Source organism: Onthophagus taurus, chromosome 7 (genome assembly GCF_036711975.1).
Source record: "Onthophagus taurus isolate NC chromosome 7, IU_Otau_3.0, whole genome shotgun sequence".
NCBI lineage: Eukaryota > Metazoa > Arthropoda > Insecta > Coleoptera > Scarabaeidae > Onthophagus > Onthophagus taurus.
Window position 1 is genome coordinate 35,769,845 of NC_091972.1, and position 19,273 is coordinate 35,789,117.

The 19,273-nt window shown below is 34.2% G+C and overlaps 1 protein-coding gene and 1 non-coding gene across 2 annotated transcripts in view; one reads left to right on the forward strand and one right to left on the reverse strand.

Annotated features, from left to right (window-relative positions):
- The window catches only part of LOC111423876 (peptidyl-alpha-hydroxyglycine alpha-amidating lyase 2-like), a 29,941-nt gene extending 15,414 nt beyond the window's left edge, over positions 1 to 14,527 (reverse strand). Inside the window, exons 1-2 of the mRNA XM_023057262.2 lie at positions 14,087 to 14,527; positions 5,612 to 5,810 (exon numbers count right to left, since the gene is read on the reverse strand). Of these exons, the coding sequence (XP_022913030.1) occupies positions 5,612 to 5,810; positions 14,087 to 14,436 (549 nt within the window). The 5' untranslated portion in view covers positions 14,437 to 14,527. The remainder of the gene's footprint in view (positions 1 to 5,611; positions 5,811 to 14,086) is intronic.
- Positions 5,899 to 5,971, forward strand: TRNAK-CUU (transfer RNA lysine (anticodon CUU)). Its single transcript has one exon. It is a non-coding gene; the product is annotated as a tRNA-Lys (tRNA).
- Positions 14,528 to 19,273: the final 4,746 nt, after the last annotated feature.

Consider the following 19,273-nt stretch of genomic DNA (forward strand, 5'->3'; position numbering starts at 1 on the left):
CAAACTAATTTTGATAAAGCTGATATTTGTTACATATGTAAAAAATCTTTTAAAAATGATAATAATAACTACAAAGTTCACGATCATTGTCATATAAGCGGTAAATATCGGGGTCCAGCACATTTCATATGCAATCTAAATTTCAGAATTCCTAATTATTTCCCCATATTTCTCCACAATTTCAGTGGTTATGATTCTCATCTATTCGTGAAAGAGATGGCTGAATTGGATCAGTATGGCATAGAAGTTTTGCCGAATAATAAAGAAAAATACATTAGTTTTAGTAAAAAAATTCCTGTTCGTGGCATGCATAAGGTTACCGAACAAGTTCCTAACAATCAAATTTATATTAAATTACGATTTGTAGACTCATTTAGGTTTATGGCATCTTCACTCGATACTTTGTCTAACAATCTCTCAGATGATGATTTTGTCCACATAAGAAAATGTTTTCCCGATAATGAACAGTTTAAATTGGTAACGAAAAAAGGTATATTTCCCTATAATTACATAACATCATTTGAGAAATTAGAAGACACATCACTACCACCTAAGAATACCTTTTTTAATAAGTTGAATTTTGAAGATATAACTGATGAACAGTACCAACATGCTCAAAATGTTTGGAAAACATTTAACTGTAAAACTTTAAAAGATTATTCAGATCTATATCTAAAGACAGATGTGCTATTATTGACCGATGTGTTTCAATCGTTTAGAAGCGTTTGTTTAAAAACATATGGTTTAGATCCAGCACATTATTACACAGCACCTGGACTTAGTTGGGATGCTATGTTGAAATTTACTCAAATTAAACTGGAGTTATTGACGGATATTGAACAATTACACTTCATTAAAAAAGGTATCCGCGGAGGTATTTCACAGTGTTCTTTACGTCATGCTAAAGCTAATAATAAATATATGTTGGATAAATATGACCCTGCTTTACCTTCAAATTATTTAATGTATTGGGACGCTAATAATTTGTACGGTTGGGCTATGTCACAATATATACCTTTTTCCGAATTTAGGTGGTTGGGAGAACAAGAAATTCAAAGTTTAGACATTAACAATATCTCCGACTTTTCCGATTTTGGGTATATTTTGGATGTAGACATTGATTATCCACAACATTTGCATGATGTACATAATGACCTCCCTTTCCTTGCTGAAAACATGCTCCCACCCGGTTGTAAGCATGAAAGCGGAAAAAGATTAATCCCCAATTTAAACCATAAGAATAATTATATTATTCATTACAGAAACCTGAAACATGCTGTAACCCATGGTCTTGTCATTAGGAGAATTAATAGAGTTTTATCTTTTAAACAATCAGCTTGGCTTAAACCTTACATTGATATAAATACTAAATTACGTCAAGCATCTAAAAATGATTTTGAAAAAGATTTTTTCAAATTAATGAACAATGCTGTATTTGGTAAGACCATGGAAAACGTTGATAAAAGGGTTGATGTAAGGTTGATTAACACTTGGGATGATGTGCGTAGTAAAGGTCGAACAAAACTTGGAGCTCGAAGTTTAATCGCAAAATTAAATTTTAAAAGTATTAAAATTTTTACTAACCATTTTTCGGCTATACATATGGATAGGCTTAATGTGGTTTATGATAAACCTCTTTACATTGGTTTTACAGTTCTAGAATTATCAAAATTATTAATGTACGAATTTTACTACAGCTTTTTAAAACCAACATACAACGATAAAATTAATTTGTGTTACATGGACACTGACAGCTTTACCGTACTCATTAACACCGATGATGTTTATCAGGATGTTAAATTAAATTTAGATAGATTTGATACATCAAACTATAGTCCTGATAACCAATTTAAGATTCCTCTTCAAAATAAGGCTGTATTAGGTCTTATGAAGGATGAGAATGCTGGTAAAATTATGACTGATTTTATCGGTTTACGATCAAAAATGTACGCGAATCGGGTTCTAGATGGTCAGGTTACTAAAAAATCTAAAGGTGTAAAAAAAGCTGTAGTAAAAAACAAAATTTCTTTCCAACATTATTACGATAGCTTAACATCTAAAACTGTTTTACTTAAAAAACAATTATTATTTAAGAGTGTCAATCATCACATATTTACTGTTCTTCAAAATAAATTAGTTCTTTCACCAAACGATTCCAAAAGATTTATTAAAGCTGACGGGGTTAAAACTTTAGCGTGGGGTCATTATAATATTAAATAATTGTTGCATCTCGTCGACTTTGTAAAAAAACGTTAGAAAGTAAATAAATAAATCAAAATGTTAATAAAATTGTTATAACACTTTTTCCAAGATGTTAATTTAATACTACCAAAATAATACTAAACAGGAAAGGTTTCGGTGGTTCAGTGGTTTATTAGCTTTAAAGTTTTCATATTTCTCCTTGCAGCTATAGTTCAATTCGGATAAAAAGTAAGTATCATATTATATTCCGTAAAGTTGTTCGAAACCTTTTTTCTATTTTTTAACGATTTTAAATTTTACGCGCGCTGTCTACCACCCATCAGGCAGATTTGGAACGCCCAGACGCGCGCCGTTTATCACTCAACGTTCCACCGCTAGGTGACACCAATTTTAAATTTACGCGCGCCATCTATCACCCAACCCCCTTACCGCGCCCTACGGAACTCTAAACCGCTAAGTTCCACCATCCACCGCTAGGTGGCGTCCCATGAAGTAGGCAACCAACATGACGTTAGTTCCACCACCCACCGCTAGGTGGCGTCCCATGAAGTAGGCAACCAACATGGCGTTAGTTTCACCACCCACCTTAGTTCCACCACCCACCGCTAGGTGGCGTCCCATGAAGTAGGCAACCAACATGACGTTAGTTCCACCACCCACCGCTAGGTGACGTCCCATGAAGTAGGCAACCAACATGGCGTTAGTTTCACCACCCACCTTAGTTCCACCACCCACCGCTAGGTGGCGTCCCATGAAGTAGGCAACCAACATGACGTTAGTTCCACCACCCACCGCTAGGTGGCGTCCCATGAAGTAGGCAACCAACCAACATGGCGTTAGTTTCACCACCCACCGCTAGGTGGTTAGTTCCGCTATCTACCGCTAGGTGGCGCCCCACGAGGTAGGCAACCAACATTACACCACGTACTGCGCATGCGCTGACGTCATATCCGCTTCACTGCGCATGCGCGAGGGAGGATCAGGATCACTTCCTGTCCAGAATCGGCCTTTTTACACTACTTGTAAGGCTAATTGCAAAAAGCCTCAATAAAACCAGGCTTTTTAAAAAAAACAGTTGTCCACTTTCCAATTGGACTGATGGTTCGTGGGCTTATTGTAATAAGCCTAAAAAATTTCAGGCTGTTTACAAAATGTGAGATAATTTTCCAATTTGCCGGGCACATTGCAAAATGACGGCGCTTATTGTAATAAGCCGATTTCGCAATATGCCTACGACATATATACCTATGGCTATAACGATTTTAGGAAAAATTAGTAGGGTATTATATGTTTAATAAAGCAGTCTAACTGATTTTTTTATTTAAGCAATAATTTTTGAGTTCTGACACAAACTTGTACTTTTTCTAATGGAAACCATAGTTGGCCATGACTTTATAAAAAAGGCCTTTTCTCAACGATTCTAATGATATACCACTTGACATGGATATTTTTATTAATAAATAAATTATAGCCATTTATTCTTTTAATTTGCAAACTGTTCAGGTAGTATGCTATGGAAAGATATTGATATTGATGCTATTGATATATGCTATTGATAGATACGTTTCCAAACGTAAATTTCCATGTTTCGTACCGCTAGCTTATTAAGTGTGGTCATCACAGGCACGTCATTTAAGCAAATGACGCGTCTGCAGGAGCAATCCATGGAACATATTATCGAACTCGTTCTGTAGAAAGTGAAGATAAAGATCTCCGTTTAACGTATCATAAAAAATATACGGACCAAGAATTCTTGAACAAATGACACCGCACCAAACATTAAATCCAAACTTAACTTGAGGTCTCCTCTCTTGAACATGGTGCTGATTTTCCTGCATCCATAAATGGTGATTATGTCTATTAAGCATGCCACAGTTTGTAAATCGTGTTTCATCTGTCCACAAAACTTTAATCTAAGCTATCAGCTTCACACATGTTAATAAACCACGTACAATATTCTACAAGCTTATTGTAGTCATCTGGTGGTAGTGTTTGTGAAACTGCCATTTCATATGAATGAAATCTATGCTTTTTTAGTTCTCTTACGACAGTACGTTGTGACGTGCCTGCTTCAGATGTAACTTGTGATGAAACCGATGCATCTTGATGGATTCGTGCTAATACATTTACTTTTGTCTTGTATCTTTAGTTGGTTTACAGAAAGAACCATACTCGCCCAAATTATCAGCCTCTTCAAAGTAGGTAGAGAAAGCTAGCGACGATCAAAATACTGTTCTGCAGCTTGTATTGCAGTTTTATAGCATAAAACGTAACACTCAATAATATCACGCTCTTATTGATTACAAAAATTCATTTTGATTATAATTTACACAACCTCAATCAACGTTATTTAGAAACTAAACGAAACATACATTTGCCTTAAGCTGTCATAACCAAACGTATCTATCAATTGTTTCCATAGCATACTACCTGAACAGCTTTCCAATTAAAAGAATAAATGGCTATAATTTATTTATTAATAAAAATATCTATGTCAAGTGGTATATTATCATTAGAATCGTTGAGAAAAGGCATTTTTTATAAAACTAAATAAAATCGAAAATTTTTTTTGTTATAACTGGTTTATTTTTAAGTTTAAGTTCAACCTGACATGTTTCGGTCAAATGACCATCATCGGAGGTATCGTAAGATCGTGATCGTTATCTCGATACTATCTACAAAGAATACTTCCACACACATCTGCCAGCAGTTGCTCTATTTTATTGTATGTTGTTTCTCATATATCTTTTTACGATACCTCCGATGATGGTCATTTGACCGAAACATGTCAGGTTGAACTTAAACTTAAAAATAAACCAGTTGTAACAAAAAAATTTTCGATTTTATTTAATTACCACACGGTTAAAGAAAGAATGGATCTACTTATTCAACAATTTTTTATAAAGTTATGGCCAACTATGGTTTCCATTAGAAAAATAACACGTTTGTGTCATAACTCAAAAATTATTGCTTAAATAAAAAAACAGTTAGACTGCTTTATTAAACATGTAATACCCTATAAATTTTTCCTTTACACATTCTTCCTAAAATCAATAATAGCGGAGCCATAGGTATCTAACGATATAACAAAAAAACGGTTTTTTCGAGATATCTAGTTAGCCATGCATTTTATCCAAAAAACAAAAAGCTCATTAAATGATGAAACTGCAATTCTTTCCTTATTTAATCGTCTCTCTATCTCCGCTAGTTTTCAAGATCTCTATACTAAACATGGAAAAAAAACTCACCCTGTATAGCGAGTGCTCGTTATAACCGGTCATCGCTGTATTTATAAAAAATAAATTTCTCATTTAATTTTAATATAATTTAACGTCATCTATTTTATCTTATCACATTTTTCTGCTACTATTTATTTTTGTTATCATTAATAATCTTTTTTGCAGTTTACCTTGAATGCTTGATGTAGTGCTACGTCAGTGAGCCACAGATTGTCGTGTTTGTCTAGCGTTAATCCGTGTGGCATGTAAAACATGTCTGAACCCCATTTTCCGATAACCTTTCCATCTTTGGGATCCAAGGTTAATACTGTAGCTTCGGCGATTGGTCCTAATTGCGCTTGTTGGTAATAATGCGTGAAATTAAATGAGCTAAAAAAGAAGGAAGTTTATTTTTAAATCATTTGAAAGAAAATGTTAAGTTCCGGGAAATTTCAGTATTCGATTTATAAGAATAGTTGCCCGGCTAGCTCAGTCGGTAGAGCATGAGACTCTTAATCTCAGGGTCGTGGGTTCGAGCCCCACGTTGGGCGCATATCACTTTTTGTAAACCTTTTTATTGTATCATTATTTCGATTTTGCAATATTTAACAATTAATTAACAAGAAAAAATTGTTTTTATTAGATATGTATGGATTAAATTTGGCTAAAATGGTTTTATATATTATATTTATATTATGTATATGTTTTTTAAATACACGTCCGGCACTGAATGCGCCAGATTACTGCATATTATCGAGAAAAAAGTTTTACGAAGAAACAAACAAAATAATGATCAATACTGTATTAAATCGTTTATTATTGGAAAGTAAATGTAAAATAGTTATAAAAAGAAATGATTATGTTATTTACATGTTATTTGTTAATGACGAGCCAAGGAATTTGGTAATTGTAGACTGGTGTTGTTTACAATAATAGATTTTATGGAGTATATTTTGTGTCAATTTTGTCAGTGTTAGTAGAATATCTGCAGATTCTTTATTGTCTTCGGCCCAAAGGATATTGAGATCAATTGCCTTTAATGCGTCCTCAGATTTCACAGAGTTCCCTTGAAGTTTGGATGCAACCTCTTTTATTAATTCATCATCAGTCATCATTCCTTCGTTGCCTGATTCTTCTGCAAACCACTATATCTGCCTCTGAGAAGTTTGACTTTTCTTCTTGATTTTTTAGCTACTCTTCAACTCTGCAATTGAGAGCTCGTCTTCTAAATCCCATTCATCTTCTACTTCATTGTTATTTAATGATGACCACAACTTCTTCCAAGATGATTGTATTATTCTGGCAGGTACACTATTCCAAGCCTCAGTCACGATGAATACGGCATCTTTTAAATTCATATTTTTTAACGTTTTAACGACATCATCTTCTCGCAAAACAGCATTGACCAGAATTTTTTTTGTAATTAGTCTTTATCATTTGGATCACATTCTGGTCCATAAACTGAAGCAGAGGTGTGCAATTAGGAGGTAAAAAAAGTGTTTGTATTAGGCCCATGTGCAGAAGCGGTTTCGGAAGATTCTTGTTCTTCAAAAAACGTCGTACTTCAGGGACAAAATCATTATGAAACCATTCTACGAATACTTCTTTGATTACAAATGCTTTACATTTTTAAACTGCATAAGGGTAATTCTTTCCTTGTTCTTCTCTGGAAACTATGTTTTGTTTGGTAACACTTTCCAGAACAACCCACTCGGGAGTTAAATTAAGATCATGCACGTTTTTCCTGAACTGTTCGATAAATGGAGCAACAGCTGACTCATTACAAAACAGCTTTTCTCCCGTTACGGTCAATATTCTAATTCCATATCTTACCTTAAATTTTTGAAACCAATCGTCACTTGCTTTAAATTCCTTATTCTTATAGATTTTCTCGTAAAAAATTAAAGCTTTTTGTCGTATACTATCTCCCGTGAGAGTCTTCTTACAGCGATGTTCTTCAAGAAACCAAGAATATTAAGCATCTTCCATAAGTGGGTATTCTCCTGTTTTCATTGTTTTCATCAATTTTTTTCACGACTTTTTTTTATTATTTTATTGTCGCACGACCGATATTGTATTCACCAGCCAACTTCACCTAATTTTCACCGGAGACCAATTTTTTTTAAATTTCCTATGTTTGAACTAGAGTTAACGTTTCGTTCTTTCATTTTTTGTGTTTTACCTTCCATTTTGATATGGGTGCATAAAAATCATGTAACGCACACGCAATAACAGAAACTCGTGGGAATTCCTTATTACGGTGAGTTAATAGTGCAGAGACGGAAAATAGTGGCTTTATTGTTGAAAATAAAAAAAATGTTTTTATGTCATCATATATTACCATGAAAGCTGCATCCATTAAAATTATTTTCAGCTATACCGGCTGTTTCACTATTCCAGGACTGTACTCAACTTAATCTTTTTAAATGAAACCCTCTGTATCTTTTTACATATGCTGATTAGCTGTCTTAAGTGCTACAACTGCATATCTTGGTTTCAATTCTTGAATGCAAGGTTGCCAAGTTATTAATTATTTCGCGAAAATTTTTGAAAATTCACGTGATCACTTAAAATTCGTTATCAGCATTATTATTACATATTGAAGATTGCAATTTAGCATGTCGATAAACAAAGCTTGGGTCTTTCCATCATCGCTAATACTATTGGATGTTATTATACAGGGCGTACTGTTTACCAGAAGCGATTAATTTATGCAATGTTTGAAGAAGCATAACTTTGTTATTTTAAATGTAACACCCTGTATTTCTTTAAGGTTTCGGTAGGCCTTATTAATTACCTTTCATTTTTATTAATTATATGGTATATCTAATATGTGTATTTTTTAAGATAATTAGACTGTTTTAAAAATCTGATTAAAGTTAAATTCGTAATCCATTCTACCAGTAATATCGTTAATAAAGGTTTGTATTAAAAATTATGTTTATTTGACTAGTTTCAGCTTAAAAGCCATCTTCAGAGATAAAAGTCGAATAATTCAAGAAAATGACATTATAATGCTTGATAAATTTAACTCCAGAATTAATTAATTCTAAAATTGGAATTTTAATCCAATATAATACGTATTAAAACACTTATTATAAAATTGATAAACATTTTACAAGTTTATCAAACATTATAATGTTATTTTCTTCAATTATTCGACTTTTACCTCTGAGGATGGCTTTTAGGCTGAAACTGGTCAAATAAATATATTTTAATAAACGATCAGTTGAACGTACAGAAAGTTTACATATATTTAATATCGAACCTAGGTTAGAATGTGTGATTGTGACTAAAAATATTTATCTCTGAAATGAAACGAGATTTTGAAAATCGAATTTTACAATAATAAAATATATGATTTATAAAAATGAAAATTTGATAATAAAATTTCAAGGAGTATATTTATTGTGAATTTTCGTTGTAATGAAGAAAAATCGTTAACCTAACCCAGGCCGACATTCCCGAAGATGCTCTGATCCACGAGGACGAATACTTCCTCATCCTAAACAACGGAACAACTTGCACATGTTGTAAAAAATATTCTAAGAAAGCTAAATCCTCCCACTCATGCCTATATTATAAAAACCTTAAACTACTGCCTCATAAACCAACACTTCTGCAAAGATTGAAAGTCATTCGTTATAATTTGCGTTCCCAAAAAAGAATTATCACTATCTGACCCATCCAACTATGGCCCTATCTCTCTTCTTCCCGTCATTGGCAAGATCTTAAAAACTCACATCAAAAGCAAGTTATTGGAAGCCGTCTCTACTAAAATATCAAATTACCAGTTTGGCTTTCACGTTTTTCTTTCACTTTCTTTTCTTTCTTAGATGTCCCATGCTTTTGTAGTGCTGATTTTTAAGTAACACGCTTCCAAAAACGCCATTCTGGCAGTGCCTGTATATCCGTAAAGCGTTGGATTCAGTGTGTCATCGGGGACTCCTATATAAACTCAATAAATTGAATATCCCGCCTTACCTCCTTAACCAATTCCTTTCCAACCGCTCCTCATTAGAAATATTAAAAAAATACCTCTCCCGCAAATTTTCCCCTCAGTAAGGCCTTCCCCAAGGGTCTCCCCTCTTCTTGATATTGTACAACTTGTTTTGTTGCGATATCTACATGTGTCACTCTCGTGACACACGGCGCAAACATCGTATCTGCAGTCCAAAAGTTGCAAGCGCTGATCCAATCCACAGAAAGGTCGCTGCAAAAAGGGAGGTTCCAAGTTAACCCTTCCAAAACCCATTCTATTTCTTCCTATTTATATTCCTCCTCCCAGCGTAATTATCCAATCCACGGTCATATTTCCCGTAACAATCTGCAAAAACCTATGAATCTCGATAGACAGAACATTAAAATTTTCGGACCATGCCATCAAGGTGAAGATGAAAGCGACCATTCAAGCTCTTCAGATCCTTAGCATACCAGGGACGCGGCATATGCATCTCACAAAATGCGCCCCTCATATTCACAAGAGCATCTGCAGGCCGATAGTTGAATATCTGCCGCTGAAAATCTCTGACACATCTAGAGGAGCCTTATACCATTTAGACGGAGCGGAAAAATCTGTTCTTAGATGCATTACACGATTCCGACATCCCCAAAACCCACTCTTCAAGCCCAGCAGCATAATCCGTCAAAAGATCTACCACTACACCTGATCAACAGTTCAGATCTGCAGTTTTATTTGATAACCCCAAGGCAGCTTGAGGCCTAAGTACTGCATTATCTGCGGCAATATGATGACCAGTTTCAGATAGAATGTTGGATAAGGCTAGTTTTGTTTACAAATGCCAATCATCCTCGGAAGGAATGTTGCGAAAACTCAGTTTTCTTTTGAAGTGTTAATCATTCAGGGGAAAGAATGTTAGGTTAGGTTAGTGTTGTTTTGAAACGCTAATTACAGCGTGAAGGAATGTTAAGACAGGTAGTTTTCTTTTGAAACTCCAATTAAAGCGTGAAGCAACCCTAACGAATGTTAGAATAAGTTACCCGATACGTTCTAGTTCTAGGTCTAGTGTTAGTTCTAGTTTTATACTAGCACTATCACTAAAACTAACACAAGACCTAGAACTAGAATCATTCGGGTTTAGCCGTCTTAAGAGACGTGCGGCTAAATCCGAATGTTTCTAGTTCTCGGTCTAGTGTTAGTTCTAGTTATGCACTAGCACTATCACTAGAACTGACACAAGACCTAGAACTAGAATCATTCCGGTTTAGTCATATTGAGAGACGTGCGGCTAAATACGAATGTTTCTAGTTCTCGGTCTAGTGTTAGTTATGCACTAGCACTATCACTAGAACTAACACAAGACCTACAACTAGAATCATTACGGTTTAGCCGTATTGAGAGACGTGCGGCTAAATCCGAATATTTCTAGTTCTAGGTTTAATTGTTATTCAGCGTTAGATTGTGGTATATTTTTATTGAACGAAAAGTAGAACTAACACTAGACCTAGAACGAGAATCATTCTGGTTTAGCCGTCTTGAGAGACGTGCGGGTAAACCCGAAACTTTCTATTAACACTATACCTAGAACTAGAATCATTTCGGTTTAGCCGCACGTCTCTAAAGACGGCTAAACCCGAATGATTCTAGTTCTAGGTATGGTGTTAGTTTTACATAGTAACAGTGCTAGTGTAAACCTAGAACTAACACTAGACCTAGAACTAGAAATATTTGGGTTTAGCCGTCTTAAGGGACCTACGGCTAAATCCGAATCTTTCTAGTTCTAGGTCTAGTGTTAGTTCTACTTTTATTTCAGTAAAAATAGGCAACAATTTAGCGCTTAAGAACAATTAAAACTAAAACTAACAGTAGACAGTTTCGGGTTTAGCCGTGCGTCTCTTAAGACGAAAATGCAGAGTTATCATAAGGACGTCACCTTTTCCAAGTAAAATTACACAATGCCCGTACTATTAAGCTAGGTTGCATTTTATGTGGGACAGTGCAAGTAGCTTCGTAACTATAGTTACTGCATTAATGTATTGCGAGTTATATGAAATTCCCGGTATATATAAATAATAGTTATTTATATTACAAGTGGGCTAGAAACATAATTACAGTACGAGTGTGGAGAATTGCACGACGAGGTCGTAGACCGAGTCGTGTAATCACACGAGTACTGTAATTATGCTCTAGCCCACGTGTGATATACAGCATTTTATCTACGACTGCTAAAAATTACTAAAAAATCAATTTTTTTAGAAAAGTCTATTTGACATTTATAAAAATATTTTGAAATGATTATTGACAATTTTGAATTGTCAGTTTCAACAACATGTTTAGTCATCTGGAATAAGTGTTTTGAAATGTAAAAACATAACAATTAATGTTTATAATAAATAGTATTGTTTCTCTGTAAGTAGATAGCACTTTTTTTTTTTTACTTTTTGTATTGTTGCTGGTTTCAATAAATTAAGTCTGTTCTGATTAGGCTAAAAATGCGTTACGTAATGAAACCAGTGCGGTAATGAACTTCATTACGTAATTCAAATCACCTCAAATGAGTGCGATAATGATGACTTATCCAAGCAGTCGTAGATAAATATATTTATTTATAAATAAAAAATATAATATATTAAACTAGCATTAAATTTAGGATGTTATCGCTGGTTCTAGTACAATTTAAATTCAAGCCCTAAAGAAGCTTAAATATATAAGCGAAATATTGGCATGTGAAAATAGGATTGCTGTTTCAACAGTCCCTAATCCTATCCTGGAAATTAAATTTAACGTTCCAGGTGTTAACGAGATTGATCAAAATCTCCTGCTTAAAAAATATTTATCTCCGAAATAAAACGAGATTTTGAAAATCGGATTTCATCATGATAAAATATATGATAACATTTATATATCCTGAAAATTACATAGCAGTATATCATAAAATATTTTTTTTGTGACATTTCGTTGTAATGAAAAAAAATTGTTAACCTAAATATATGGTTAATATGCTAGATCTTATATTGTAAACGTGCACCAACAAGACTCGAAGAGAGAAGAACATGAAAACTAGAACAGAAAAAAGAAGCAGTAGAAAGAATTTGTAATGCTGAAAGTAATGCAGAGATTGATGCCAATGTCGTTTGCGGCCCCGACGCTGCAACTAAGACTTAATTATATATAGATAACTTAATTTAATGGTCTCTCGGTTAATCGCTTCTTTGCTAAAAATATTACTTTGTGATTTTGTTAAACTTAATTTTGGAGGATAATAGATGCCGAGGTCGCTGCATCCAGCCGTAACACTGCTTTGTAGATATAATAAGTCTTGAATCTTAATGGACGCAATTGTCGGCTAAAATTGAGGTCAAGATATATCTTCTGAACATAATGAGTGTTGAAGGTCTCAATAGAAACACCTTGGTTGCAAGCAGCCTCGGTTTTAATCTCTTCGTCCTTGCAATTAATACTTTGTCATCTTGATCGCGTCTAATTAAAACATTTTTGTAATAATTGCGAAGCGCTGTAACTAAGACCGAAAGTTGATGTATTGTGGACATAATAACTGTTGAAGGTCAAAGTTATGGCAAGTTGCTTCGGCTAAAATTTTTTCCTGCTGAAAATAATACTTTGTGATTTTGTTTGGACATAACAATTGATTGCCAAGGCTTCGCCGTTTTATTTCTGGTAATGTAGGGACATGGACGAAATTATCTGCTACAATGGAGACCGTTACTTGATCTTTTATGCACGTAATTAGTGTTGAAGGTCGCATTTGTAACGGCTCGGCTTTAATCTCTTCTTCGCTGTAATTAATACTTTGTGAACTTGACTGCATTTTTAAGTTCGAAGTTTTATTTTCAGTATTCTATGCATTCATCCAAGACCGTAACTTGATGTCTTATGGGCATAATAAGTTATGAAGGTGTAGGTTAGGGCGTTTAATTTAATTGTAATGGAGAAAAATTGTTAACATTGATTGGCAGGATTGACCAAATTACAATAAATACTAGATGGATTTCGTTTTGTTTTTATAATTATTTTTTTATACATCAAGAAATTTATTCTTTTCTATAAGGGAAAGGCCATGAAAATCTTTAATACTTGCATCTACATTATTATGATTACTATTGGATCTAGGTATTTTGCATCTTTATCTGCAAGACGAATTTTAAATTTTTTGAAAAGGTTTAGGAAAATGTTGTTGCTTTCTCTAGTTTTATTTTGTTGTTATTTATAAACTATGAATTTATCTCTACAACCACATGGAAACGTTTATCTATAATTAAGGTTGTTTTTTTCTGCCTAATAATCTGCGGTTGACAAGTTTTTCAGGATATCGGTTTCCCGCTGCGTTGATATTTTCTAAACACCCACCAATAATTAAAAGATGTCAATACCTTTATTATCCTTTTGGTATGACATTTACGATCACATATTATTATATTTATTATCTTTTATATCAATTTTATATAAATCTAAGTTTTTATTTCAAGGATTATTGTTAGTTTAGAATTGGATTGGATGTTTGACTCACATCTTGTACATAAAAAAGCTTGGATGTAAATATACTGATTCTGTATTTTAAAACACCTACATAAAATAAAATTGATTTAAAAATAGATTTACAACCGTAATTAATTATAATAAATGTTGAATAAAAAAATTCTCCTCGATATAATTTGCTAATAAAAAATATTATTTTTATACTAACCGTTCATTCCAAACTCTATCAGCCCTATGAAACAAAACGGGTTGATCCTTTGAATTAACAGCAACTCCAGAAACTTGTCCCAAATTAATAGGTTTCAACGGCCAATTTTTCACAGCCTTTGGTACGTCCGGTTTTGACTGAACATCTTTCCGATTATCATCTTCGCCAGAAGCAAATCCGCGAGAACTACCTTCAACCATTACATCTTGGCGCGAAGTTAACGCCAACAACTGTCTGACTTCGTCGTAAATTTCGCGCTCGTTGAACGCAGTTGGAGAAGAATTAACGGTAGCGAAGAACGCGAAACCGGCGACGAAAAGAAAACCTGCGGCGACTTGAACGAACGCCATTGTGCTACTGAAACCACACAGTTATCCGACGTCGTCGACAACAGCGGCTGCAGGATCGATACGCAGGAAACCGCGTCTGTGTGACGAGTACAATGAGAACGACTGAAGGAACCTCTGGTGGACGCAAAAGGTGACTAAACTTTGTGGAAGCATGAGAGACCCAGCTGAAGTATCAAGGTCAAACCTTGCCGGATCGATCCGCTGTATGAAGACTAAAAAATTGGAGTTAGAGAAATCGGATTGTTTTAGTTGCTGGTGGTTCTTTAATAGGTTTTGCGGTGAAAGTAGATTGTGTAATGGAAACAATAGAATTGTTAAAACTAAAAATGCTCCATCATTGAAAATTTATACTTCAATTGCACATTGTCAAGGATACTTTTTTTATATAGTATGTAAATTAATACGTAAATGATATTCATTAGCATCGTTATGGTTGTATCTCGCTATTCACTGCGTAATCTTTTGTTGTGATTTTTTTGTTTGCATTTTGTTGTGATTATATCCTCTGACGTCAGAATGAGCTGGACTGATTGTGAGAAGAGCGCGGTAGTTAATCGGGTTTTCCACATTTTTGAGTAGAAATCTGAAAATTTTAAAGTAAAAAGATAAATCTCATTAACATTATGTAGAGATGATTTTAAAGATGAAATTGTATTAAAAACCTTCCGGTTTTTAATTATGATTGTTTTTTGATTAACACCTATGTGTTAATTAAAATGTCCTTACATTCTTTTGTTATGATTAATTGTACAACCTTAGTTGTTAAAAAAATATTAATAACTTCATCAGAGAAATATCAATTACAGTGGAACCTCGGTATACGACTGCTTTAGAATACGTCCAATTCGGAATACGTCCTCTTTTAACAAAACGAATTTTGCTCGGTATGAGACATTTATTCAGGGTACGACTAAAAAATTTGGTGAGAATTTTGCGTCATTTTTAAATACATATTTATTATTCAATATTTATTACTTTTTTAATAACTTTCACATTTATATAAGATAATTAATGAATTTAATTCAATAATACGCGCCATCTTTGAACAAGTAGTGCTGTGATATCTATGCTAGGGGAATGCGGGATTCCCCCCTATTCTTGAATTTAGTTTTTAAGACTTGATTTAGAGTGAACGTTACCCAAGACTGTCTCTTCATGCCAATAATCTCATTTATTGAATCTACTACCTATACTTGTACAAATACTTGTCTGGTATTTTTCATTGCTATATATCCAGCACATTTTACATCAAAGATTACTTCTCCTTCATGGAACAGATCGGAGATATTACTTCCAGAAACTATGTATATATGTTACCGGCAATTTGTATAATGCGGTATTCTATATAATACCTAGGCAATTTATAGAATACCTAAAGCGTTTAGGTAATATATGAAATATTATTAATTTTATACTTTGCCTAGGTATTCTATAAAATACCGAGTGCGAAGCCGGCAATGTGTGTAAAAGGCGAGAACAGGGAAGGAGAAAGATATGGCAGAAGGCTATGGTTCTAAAGTTGTTAGCCCATTATGCTTAAAAAACGCTGTAGCTGTAGAGAACCGCATCAGTTCCAAAGATATTTAACAGAGCTAGCTCAGAAAATGCTTAACACTTCTGAAAGAAAATTTCCCCATGTGCCATTGGGTACCACTGTAAGAATCCCTGTTCCGGAAGTCGACAGAGCATCACCACGACGATGCTCGCAATATACTAGCTAAAAAACGGACGATGAACTAAATAAAATAGGAACAAAGCTGTCCCTAATCAAGAAACGACACTCCATACAATTGCGAAACTGCAATCTATGGGGACATGTCAGGGATTTATTAAATGTACTTACAAAAAAACACTGTGCTTCAAAATGTCACAATATATTTTTTTACTTACTCAATTCTGAGAGGCCAGTAGATCTACGTCTTGTTTTTACAGAATTATTTTGTTTCCTAAGTTTTTAATACTTACTACTTGAATTTGTACAATAACTTATAGATTATAAAAAAGTTCATTATGAGTAAAAATTGATAAATACAGACCAAAATCTATTTATTTTACACATTGCCGGTCGACCAACAGGTACTCTATGTAATTCCTAAGAATTGTATACATTACCTAGGTAAAGTATTTAAGGGACAATAATCTTCATAATATTTCATACATTGCCTAGACACTCCAGGTATTTTATGCATTACCTAGGCATTGTATAGAGTACCTGAATTATATAGATTGACGGTAACATATACACTAACAAGCTTGAGTTTTACAAATTACACCTGATACCCTACTATATTGCTTTCCTGCATTGCTTTCACCCGCCCTATAACCCAATAAATAGGAGGAGACACATTTCATATTTTATATACACATACTCACAAATGTTCCCACTACACACGAAATCTAGATTGTATTAAACGCCATTACTACACGATACAGTCTTTCTTTTTGCACTTCATCATACTCTCCACCACCCCATACAATAATTGAATCGTGCTCTACTTTGTTTTAAAACATTTTATACACTCACAATCAATGCTTTCTGTTGCACAAAGTCCAATAACTATTCTCTAAATGCCATGTCACCTTTCGCTTTACAGAAAGTAGGTAAAATAGTATACTCTCACGAGATTTAGGCAACCTCACAACACGCGATTATTTCTAAAAATCGGGAAATACTTCCAATCGAATATATCCATCAATCATTTCCTGCCACTAATCTACAAAAAAATTCTATGATCTGCTTTAATCTTAAGACTGCTTGCAATTTTATTCACCAAAAACTCCTTCTTTTTATGGAAGAGATTATCAAATATAAAACATTATCTATCATTTGTAAAACTTTTCTAGTTGCCATGCAAATACATTTCGAATCTGCAATGGCCTTATAAAGTCGGGTTTCAATCTATCACTTTGTTGAGATGAAATATCGCTGGCGCAGTACTGATACGATGAAACAAAAATGATGCGAAAATAACCTGTTGATTCTTAATGGCATTGATTCAAAGTAGTCAGTAAGTAGGCAGAAGAACTAATAGCTTGCTGTAGTGCAGTAGTTACACACTATTAACTAGTAATGAAGTAAAGCTCTTCAGCTGGGTTAGAAGGAATATCTAAAGGTTAAGTTTTGCTCTTAGCAAGACAAGCAAACATGTCTATACATTTACGCCGATTTGATCGCATTAGTTTTTAGATATTTTGCGTATTACCTCCCTTCTCTACCCTTATTTTGATAGCCTCTCATAGAAATTGATGATGGGGTTGATGCTAGAAGGGTTGCAGTTAACACAAGGGGCGTAATTGTGATTTGACACCGACACAATGTTATCCACAGTTAACGCTTTATTTCCAATGTCTCAGAAAAAGATAGACAATTTAAGATAGACTTGGCATTTCCTTTATTGAAGAAGAACTGTTCATTCGATTTTTCAAAATTATTCAAAAGTACCGAAAAGTTCCTGGCTTTGATAATATCCCTAAGTCTCTTAAAGTCACCATTAACGCGGTTTTTGATGACTAATTAATAATATGTATAAATAAGCAAAAAGCCGATACTTGCGAGAGCCTTCAACTTATTCCCTGCAACCATGCCCTTTCCCATTCTAAAACCACGTTGTACATTCGTAATTAATGCTTTCTGTTTCACAAAGTCCAACAACCGTCTTAGAAACAACTTGTCCAATACCTTTCTTCTCAATGAGACTATGGGCTGGTTGTACCACCTCCCGATAAGTTTATCCGATAGATAAATTGGCGCACTAAGGCCCGTTACTACCACCTTCTGGTTATGCTATCTAAGGGATTATTACCACAGTTACGGCTATTTTACGATTACTGATTGGCTAGTAGATGGGTTTATCTATAAGATAAATTTAACTAAAAGATGGTAGTAATGGACCTAAGGGCCGGTTGTACCAACTCCAGATAAATTTATCCGATAGATAAATTGGCGCACTTAGCCAATCAGATTGCTTAAAACCGCTGTATCCATGGTAATTATCCGTTAGATAGTTTATCGGGAGGTGGTACAACCGGCCCTTAGTAAAATAGTCTGACTTCTCGGTAGGTTTAGGCAACCACACAATACACGATTCCTTCCATATATCCGTAGAATATGTCAATTCGAATACACAGTCATTAACCAATCCTTTCCACTAATCTACAAAAATCTCCCATGTTCTATACACAACAACTGTTGTAATCCTGAAGGCAACCATTCTAAGGTATGTTTGGTCATATTTTCTATCATATCTTTTCTACATTCAGCAGTTTCTTGTACTTCATTCATAGGTAAAAAAAATCCTTCCGAGAACAGACTCATTTATTCCCTGCCACTCTCTCTTCCATTTGTTTAAGTACTCTCCGTCTTTAATACTTTTCTTGTATGTATTCCGAAACTTCCTACCTACTGTATCAAGATTGTTGTCGAAACGACTACAAAATACTTAGGCATTAGCATTGACAACAATGTCACTTTTGCGAAACAGATTGAGATGACGTGTGACAAAGATGTACAACTCATAGCATCTTCGTTACGCTTAAGGTTAATACTCGAGAGATTCCGCGGTAGTTCTCACGCAAGTTTGTCACATTTTTTATAAATGAAATAGACACTGTACATAAAGTAAGGAATCAATTCGATAAAAAATCGGATATTCTTGCAGAAAGAAAGCTTATAAATTTGAAATTTACAGTGTCCCAAAATTGACGTACCATCCCCAAGTAACGTCTTTTTTGGGTTATTTCCTATTGGTTAAAAAAAATCATCGATTTTTAAGACAGACTAATATTCTTGAATTATTCCCATTTTTAAATAGGAACCCCTATTTTTGTGGCATTTATG